This window comes from Mauremys reevesii, linkage group 17 (assembly GCF_016161935.1).
Source record: "Mauremys reevesii isolate NIE-2019 linkage group 17, ASM1616193v1, whole genome shotgun sequence".
Classification (NCBI taxonomy): Eukaryota; Metazoa; Chordata; order Testudines; family Geoemydidae; genus Mauremys; species Mauremys reevesii.
Genome location: NC_052639.1, coordinates 527,439 through 536,870, shown reverse-complemented (window position 1 = coordinate 536,870; position 9,432 = coordinate 527,439). Strand labels below are relative to the sequence as shown.

General features: G+C 53.1%; 1 protein-coding gene across 1 annotated transcript in view; it reads left to right on the top strand.

Moving 5' to 3' along the window:
• Positions 1-1,332: 1,332 nt before the first annotated feature.
• LOC120385088 (corticotropin-releasing factor receptor 1-like) overlaps positions 1,333-9,432 on the top strand; it is an 81,734-nt gene continuing 73,634 nt past the window's right edge. The window contains exon 1 of the mRNA XM_039504210.1: positions 1,333-1,437. Coding sequence (XP_039360144.1) covers positions 1,335-1,437 — 103 coding nt within the window. The 5' untranslated portion in view covers positions 1,333-1,334. The remainder of the gene's footprint in view (positions 1,438-9,432) is intronic.

The window sequence follows — 9,432 nt, the reverse complement described above, 5'->3', positions numbered from 1 at the left end:
TGAAGGGGGGTTCCAAAGAGAATGGAGCTCGGCTGTTCTCAGTGGTGGCAGATGACAGAACAAGGAGCAATGGTCTCAAGTTGCAGTGGAGGAGGTTTAGGTTGGATATCAGGAAACACTATTTCACTAGGAGGGTGGTGAAGCACTGGAATGGGTTCCCTAGGGAGGTGGTGGAATCTCCATCCTTAGAGGTTTTTAAGGCCCAGCTTGACAAAGCCCTGGCTGGGATGATTTAGTTGGGTTTGGTCCTGCTTTGAACAGGGGGTCGGACTAGAACCTCCTGAGGTCCCTTCCAACCCTGAGATTCTATGATTCTATTAAACTGCCTTCTGTCTCCCAGCACTTGTCACTGACACCCCACGAGGCGCTGCCGAGAACACAGACGCTAACGCAGCTGCCTGGCATGTCTTTGTTCTGCAAGGCATGGAATAGTTTGCTTAATAAAGCTTAGTGGCTCGCGCTCCAATTTCAGCCCCGCTGAGAGGGGGAAACCCAAGCTCCATCGCCCATTGCTAATTAGGCAGCTGCCCGTCCATCTTTCTGCTCCGAAGCTGTTGCAGGCCTTCCAGCCGCCCTGCTCAGGTCTTGTCCGGTGCAGGGAAATGCTTGGACTTGGACATTAATTAATTAGTTAATGGCTCTGGAGCTCTTTGGAGATGGAGCAAAGCTCAGTGTTAATCCTGATGAATGAGGATTTTGCTGTTAGGTCACTGGCAGCTCAGGGGTGGTCACTGTGTCTCCGCGTCCACCGCTCACACACCTCTTAGCAGCAGTCACCGCCAGGGCTCTCCTCCGAGCTGCTTCGTGCTAACAAGTGCTGACAGCTTGTCTCTCAGCCACCACCTTTCTCTCCAGCAGGGAGGAGACCGGCCCACAAAGCACGTGGTCAAGGCCAGATTCTTCTCTGAGGCTTGGGAGGAACTGGAAAAGTAACGCATAAAATCAGAGATGCACGCCAGCCTCGACCAGGCTGGGAAGGGTCCGGAGATGCACGCCGGCCTCGGCCGGGCTGGGAAGGGTCCGGAGATGCACGCCGGCCTCGACCGGGCTGGGAAGGGTCCGGAGATGCACGCCGGCCTCGACCGGGCTGGAAGCGTCTGGAGATGCACGCCGGCCTCGACCGGGCTGGGAAGGGTCCGGAGATGCACGCCGGCCTCGACCGGGCTGGAAGTGTGCGGAGATGCACGCCGGCCTCGACCGGGCTGGAAGTGTGCGGAGATGCACGCCGGCCTCGACCGGGCTGGAAGTGTGCGGAGATGCACGCCGGCCTCGACCGGGCTGGGAAGGGTCCGGAGATGCACGCCGGCCTCGACCGGGCTGGGAAGGGTCCGGAGATGCACGCCGGCCTCGACCGGGCTGGGAAGGGTCCGGAGATGCACGCCGGCCTCGACCGGGCTGGGAAGGGTCCCACCCGGGAACGGTCTGCCCAGAGTGAAGACATTGGGCTTGGTGTGCATGAGTGCAGGGTGGGACTGTGATGTCCCGGGGATCAAACCAGCTGATCCATGCTCCCTTCCAGCCTTAATTTCCATGAGGGGGGCGGTGCCAGAGAGTGTGTTGCACAGGGGACTTTATAAAACCAAACAGGAGCTGCAGTGGGAGCCCTGATTTCTAGCTGGCAGCAGGGCCTGATCCTGATGTCGCATCAGAGGGCGTAAAAGAGCAGTACGTAACTCCGCTGCACCCAGCGGCTTTACACTGCGGGGAGGTGGTGGCGTGAGACCAGAGAGCGCGCCCCAGGTGGGGTTGTTTAGGGTTTCGTTTAGTTTTGAAGTCAGTGTGGGTACGTCTACACTGCCGTTCGACTCCTGCGGCGGGCCTGCACCAGCTGCCTTGGGCTCGGGTTCAGGGGGTGTTTAATTGCTGTGCAGACGTTGCGGCTTGGTCTGTAGCCCAAGCTCTGGGACCCTCCCGCTAGGTCCCGGGCTCCAGTGGGAGCCCAGATGTCTACACTGCAGTGGAACAGCTCCGTAGCCCAAGCCCTGCAAGCCCAAGTCACTTTCACAGGCTCCTCTCGTCCAGCAAAGCCCAGGGTCCTGGCTGGAGGCTCTCGGGGTCAAGAACAAAGCTCAGAGGCTGGCGTGTTATCCAGCTGGCCGTGCGGTGCACATTCCCGAAATGGCGTGCCCGCTTCGGGTCCCTTTTACACAGGAAGGTTTGGTGCATGACTCCTCTTGTGCTGCTGGACGTGCCATCCGCCAGTCCCCAGGTAAAAGCGAGGTCCTGGCGGGTTACATTCATTGAAGAGCCGCTGGCACTTTTGATAAGAAACAAGGTGTTAGCCCCGGTGTCTTGACTAAAATGCACTTCCCTAAAATCTCCCTTGATACTTTCAATTGGATTTGCCCCCTTCTTCACTTCCAGTCCTACTCTGTTCTGTAGTGCTGTTAAACAGCACGCACGTTCCACCCCAGAGATGGCTGCATTCCAGCTTGCCTCAAGGAGAAAGAAAGGGCTGTAAATCCCTTGACATTGAGATCACTTCCTTGTGGACCAGGGCTTCAGATCCCTTGTGGGGAGGATGTTTTATCCCAGGGCTCTGCCTCTCTGTCTTAAGCAGGATCCCTTGAGGTGAAATAGATGAGATGTTCATTTATAGGTCCCCCAGCTTTGAAACCATGGCACATCTAGCTGGTGGATTGACCCAGCCTAGATATTACATTCCTCCCATTCGTGACCCTCCAGCTAGCCAGCGAGACAGGCTGGGGCTGTCCCTTTGAAAAATGGAGTGGGTCGTCTCCCACCTCCCACATCCCAGGTGCCATCACTTATTTTTAGACAGGAGACAATGAGCTTTTCCGATTAAATCCGGGCAGCGGCAGCAGCCGTCAGATAGCATCCAGGTGGATTCAGCCTACACAGGCAATATTAATATCAAGCCTGTTCTCAGAGTCAATGTTCAGGTTATTAATTCCGTCACTTCGGGGGCAGGAAGGTAGTGGCATGTCCTTCCTGAGCGTCGAGCAGCCGTGGCTTTAATGGGAGTCCCAGGCACCACTCCCCACAAACCCGCTGGCTTGGAAAGGGATCCTGGAGACAAAGGGAGAGAAAGAAAAAGGAAATCGATTGCTAGGGCAGGTCAGCTCAGTTCACACAGGGAAATCTCCCGGCCTCCGGCCAAAATGCCAGACCCACCTTTCAGAAAAGTCTGCTACCCCGTTATTGGGGGGGAACTTTCCCTTTTTGCTGGGGACTGAACTTGCCACTTCGGGCCATGCTGGCGAAAGAAGCTACCAGGCAGAATTGGCAAACAAACTTCCGTAAGCGGTGACGTCTCCGTGGTGGGAGACGGATCCCACTACATGCTGCTTTTGAGACTTCGGGGAAAAGTGCCAGAAATGCCGAAGTGACTGTGACCCCCTGGCACCCCGTTATTCACCACTGTCCTGTAATGAGGATCTGCCTTATACGTAGTATGTCTTGTGAGGTGTCACTCTAAAAGTCTTGATCTGCTAGCCGTTAATAGCGCGTTGGATTGTGTGTGCTATCGTCGTGTGTGAAGTTATGCAGTTTGGCTAGGTAGGTGTTGCTGAAACATGTCGTGAGGTTGAAAACACCCACAAGCAGCCTTTCAGGTATGGCAGTAAAAAGGCCAAACAATGTGAATGGCTTATTGAGGAAATGCACACTAGCAGCAGGATTACCCCAGGAACTGTGCGCAATAGGAACCTCTCAGGGATAACACTGCTCAGTGGGAACTGCCTGACCCAGGTCACAGCAAACGAGCTTTCCAGCAAGTGGGGAGAAGAGATAAAAGGGAGACAACGACATCATGATGGTATCTCACTCTCCCTACAACAACACACCTGCAAACACCTGAGGGACAAGGACTGCACTGGGGGGAGTGATGGTCCCAGGCTAGAGGGATTTTTAGCCTGAGTGTGAAAACCTGGGAAAGTCAAGGCAACTTGTGCCTTAAGAGTCTGCCAGCCTGTGTATCACTCAGGGTGAGAATTTGCTAATTTATATCCTACTTATCTAGTGTGTTAAGCTCGGTTTGTGGTTTTGTTTAAGTACCACGGTTATCTGCACAATGCAGTTGCGGCGTCTTCGGATACTAATTGCCAGCTCCTCTGTAGCACTTTTCCTAGACAGAGCTCAAAACTCAACCCAGTCTTTCCTCCTCACCGCCGGCGAGGCCAGGCAGTGCCGTTACCCCCGTTTGGCAGATGGGGAAGGTAGGCACAGGGAGACCGAGTGACTTGGCCAGCATCACACAAGGGAGCTGGAGCAGAGCAGGGACTTGACCCCTCATCCGCTACACTAGGGCCCTAACCACTAGGCCTTCCTCTCAAAAACGGCTGCTGAGGAACATGCGGATGCTTCGCAGCCTAGTGTGGAGAAAAGCCCGTTCATCCAGCCTCCCCAGCTTGCCTGCGGACAAAGAGAAGGCTGAAGCATTCTTCATTCCCAAGAGTCAGGAACGTCCCAGGCGTAATTCTGTTCCCAGCATCCCGCTATAATTCCCTGCTGTGATGCCAGAGGCTGTGCAGTGAGAGCCCAAGCGCCTGTCCGGCATTGTGGGAGGAACATCTGAGCCCCAGCTTGCGGAAAACAGGCCTGGGACCAGGGCCAGAGGGGGCCCTGCTGACCGTTAGCTCCGATAAGGGCTGCAGAGCAAACTCCCTTCTAACCCTCTGCTCCTAACTCCCAGTCTGCCATTGCCCGTGGCTGGGCCTACATTTTCCAAAGTTACTAGTGAGTCTGGGGGCTTCTGTTCTGTTCTGTCCAGATTCTTGTCCCACGCTCATCACCGCAGTATCTGAGCGCCTTCCATGGGCCTGACCTCTGTGATTGTTCTTATCCTAAAAGTCCATGCAGGGGAGGGTCTCATTTTGATAGGAGGTTTTTAATTATTTTTAGGGGGTGAAAAGTCCTCAGTGTACAGGGGCCCAACAGGAGACCCCTCGAAGGGGCCAGACTTTAAGAGAGGGCAGAACACCTAGCACCCTGAAAATCAGACTCCTCTTAAAGGAGCCCCCAATCTGAAGTCCCCAGGATCCCTAGCCACTTTGGATAGCACGGGTCTCGGTCTCTGCCCAGCGATGAAGCTGATCTGCCGCCCTGGAGGACGAGAAGAGAAAGGACACTTTGCCCCCTGAAAAATATTCTTGCCATTTAGTCGCCATCTCTAAAGCCAAAGCGGTGAAGGGCTGAACGCTGCAATCAAAGGAAACAAGCCCTCAGGGCGGATCATGGCACAGCCTTCCCCTGGCGGGAACTGGCTTTGATTTGACTGAGTGGGGAAAGTTTGGCTTGAAATGGGATCCCAGAGGGTGAAGGTTATGGCAGGCCTGGTGTGCCACGCAGGAGCTAAGTCTCATGCAAAGAGACACAGGGGTCCAGTGGAAGGGACTGAAGATGGTGTCAGAAGTGGGATCATTGGGACAGGACAGCGAGTGTTCTGAGCTGTGCTGGGAGGAGGAGGTCGCATGCACTGGGGCAGCAGGGACTTTTGCAGTTGTGCCGAAAGCTGTACGAATTTTAAAAAAAGCTGGGGCAGGAGACAGGGACTGAGATGCCCAGAGCTGCCCTTCTCTGCCAGCAACTCACAGAGCGGCCGTGTGGTTCCCCAGCGGGCGAAATAACTCCCAGTGCTGGAGGTGTGGTGTGAGAAAGCAGGCTCGCGCCAAGCACCCGCATTCCCTAGCCCCACTGCAGCAGGCGCAGTTCGGCGATTCAGACATTCCAAGGCCAGAAGGGCGCACTGTGATCGTCCAGTCTGACCTCCTGCGTTACCTGCCCCGAAATCATTCCTGGAGCAGGGCCGCTAGAGAAACAGCCCATCTTGCTTTAAAAACTTGTCAGTGATGGAGAACCCCCCCCACGGCCCTTGTTAATTGTTCCAATGGTTAATTAACAAATTGCGCCTTATTTCCGGTCTGAATTAGACTCGCTTCAGCCTCCAGCGTTGGATGGGGTGATACTTTTCTCTGCTAGATGGAATAGCCCATCATTAAATACTTGTTCCCTCCTATATTACCTGTTGTGGGCTGTGATCACCCCTCCCTTGGCCTTCTCTTTGTTAATTGAGTTCTTTGAGTCTGTCACTATAACACGTTTTCTAATGCTGTGAATCATTCATATGGCTCTTCCCTGAACCCTCTCCAATGTATCAAGATCCTCCTGAACTGGGGGCACCTGAACTGGACACAGGATTCCAGCATCAGTCGCACCAATGCCAAATATACAAGATTGCCCCATTTTCGCCTTCCGGGATCACATTAGCTCTTTCGGCCCCAGAGTCACCCTGGGAGCTCACATCCGGCTGATTATCCACCATGAACCCCAAATCTTTTTCAGTCAGTTCTTCCCAGAATAGAGTCCTCCCCATCCTGAAAGTGTGGCCTATATTCTTTGTTCCTAGCTACATACATTTGATTATTTTTGCCCAGGTTACCAAGCAATCCAGAGCGCTCTGATTCTGTGTCCTGTCTTCTTCAATATTTACCATGCTCCCAATTTTTGTGGCATCTGCAAAGTTGATCAGTGATGAGTTGATGGTTCCTTCCAGGTCACTTATCAAAATAACCTAGTGCCAGGAACTAATCTCTGTGGAACCCCACCCTCTAGAAACAGACCCACTTGATGATGATTCTCCATTGATGGTTTCATTCTGAGTAATATCAGTTGGCCAGTTTTTAATCCATTTAACGTGTGCCATGTTAATTGTATATTCTTCTAGTTTTTTAATCAAAATATTGAGTGGCACCAAATCAAACACCTTACAGAAGTCTGCATGTATTACGCCAATACTGTTGCCTCTATCAATCAATTTTATAATCTCATCAAAACCAGACATCAAGTTAGTTTGAGAGGATCTGTTTGCGCATAAACCCATGCTGATTTGCATTAATTGCATTATCCTCCTTTAATTCTTTATTAACCGAGTCCCCAATCAAGTGCTGCATTATCTTGCCTGGGACTGATGTCAGGCTGACAGGCCTAGAATTACCCAGGACAGACTTGGTGGAAAGGAGAGTCAGCCGGAGCATCAGGACTGTAATAAAAATCTGGAGCCTTTCCCATTGGTGGCCTGGTAGAACAGCCAGGAAGAGCAACCTTCACACACGCCGCAGGGACTTTTCATCCTGAAGGGACCCTGAGAACCTCAAACCAGAGCGGGGTGGAACCTCTGGCAGCATCACAACCCTGAACCAGAATTTGGGGCAAGAAGGAAATAGACAGATCCCTGGTGCTTATCATACACAGCGTTTCACTAGAGCACTTTATGGGCACTAATTACCTCCCCTTCTTAACAACCTTCTGAGGGAGAAAAATAATTATCGTCCTGTTTATACAGGTGGGTAAACTGAGGCAAATTCTGTCCTGGTTAGTGCAGCTGCACCTGGGATGAATATGACCCAGCGACTTCCCTAAGGTCACACAGTGAGCCAATGACCTTACTAGGAATAAAACCCAGGAGTCCCTTCTCTGTAGGGTGACCAGATAGCAAGTGTGAAAAATCGGGACAGGGACTGGGGGGTAATAGGAGCCTGTATAAGAAAAAGTGCCAGATATCAGGACTGTCCCTATACAATCAGGACATCTGGTCATCCTACTTCTCTATCCCCTAAACTCCCCTCCCCAATCTAAGAATAGAACCCCAGAGTTCTGACTCTGGTTCCCTGCTTTAATCACTAGTCCCTTCTCCCATCCTAGACCTAAGAACAGAACCCAGGAGACCTGACTCCCCTGCTCGAAGCACTAAACCCTTCCACTCCCTCATTGTAACACTAGGCAAACCCACGCTCCCAATGGAACACGACTTGCCCTCAGACAACCCCCTTCATCGCAAGTGACTGAGGACCGAGCCCAGGCTGCTTTGCAATTAGCAGAGCCGCGAGGGGAGGGCTTGCTAAATGACCTTCCCGGGCCATTTCTGACAAGCCTCCCAATTATTTATCTTCATCAGAGGGAGGCAGTTTTACTCCGGGGACCTGGAGCTCAAAGCTCATCTCAACAAACCGCACGACAGTGCGTCAGGATGTAACGCTGCACCCGCAGAAATCAGAGGCGCTGCCTCTCTCCGCCAGCAGCTGCAGTCGAAGGACAGTGCTTGCCTGGCATCTTGCTTTACCACGGGCCAGAATTTTCCCAGGTGCTCATAAATAAGGCAGGACAGACGGATTGGTGGCGAGGGGGCCAGCCTGTGTGTTAAGAGACCTGGATTAGCTTCCGCTGTGGTACACACTCTCTGACTGCGGGCGGGTGATTTTATTCCAGTTTAACGACTCCATTTTGGAAGCGCACTAATCATTTCAGAATAAAAGTGACTTTTACTCCGGATTAGAGCGTCCACACAGGTAGCGGTGCCAGAGCAGCTCCTTCTACAGTAGCAATTCTGGGTGATTTCCCCAATCAGACAAGCCCTTGGCCTTTGCTTTGGACATCCACCAACTTTAACCAGGTTTGTGACTGTCTGTAGCTCAAAGACCCGCTTGATGGAAGCCATTAACATCTTCCAGCGTAACAATGTAGTCAACGTCTGTGATTTTATTAGCAGCACTGTAGTATTTATTATTTCTCTTCCATAAGGGAAGAGGGTTTGAATGTGAAGACAGCTTTGCAGGCTCTCTCTCTCACCGCACCGTGGTACCTGCAACTGCTAAGGCTGAACAGGAAGATGATAATTGTTGTGCCATTGCTAAATAGGGTCAGAGTAGGTTGCAGTGTGATCACTGGGCTGCAGTGGGTCAGAGTAGGTTGCAGTGTGTTTCCTGGGGCTGCCATGGGTCAGAGTAGGTTGCAGTGTGATCCCTGGGGTGCAGTGGGTCAGAGTAGGTTGCAGTGTGATCTCTGGGGCTGCCGTGGGTCAGAGTAGGTTGCAGCGTGTTTCCTGGGGCGGTGGTGGGTCAGAGGAGGTTGCAGTGTGATCCCTGGGGCTGCGGTGGGTCAGAGTAGGTTGCAGTGTGATCCCTGGGGTGCAGTGGGTCAGAGTAGGTTGCAGTGTGTTTCCTGGGGCTGTGGTGGGTCAGAGGAGGTTGCAGTGTGTTTCCTGGGGCGGTGGTGGGTCAGAGGACGTTGCAGTGTGATCCCTGGGGCTGCGGTGGGTCAGAGGAGGTTGAAGTGTGATCCCTGGGGTGCAGTGGGTCAGAGTAGGTTGCAGTGTGATCCCTGGGGTGCAGTGCATCAGAGTAGGTTGCAGTGTGATCCCTGGGGTGCAGTGGGTCAGAGTAGGTTGCAGTGTGATCCCTGGGGTGCAGTGGGTCAGAGTAGGTTGCAGTGTGATCCCTGGGGCTGCGGTGGGTGAGAGTAGGTTGCAGTGTGATCCCTGGGGTGCAGTGGGTCAGAGTAGGTTGCAGTGTGATCCCTGGGGCTGCGGTGGGTCAGAGTAGGTTGCAGTGTGATCCCTGGGGTGCAGTGGGTCAGAGTAGGTTGCAGTGTGTTTCCTGGGGCTGCGGTGGGTCAGAGTAGGTTGCAGTGTGATCC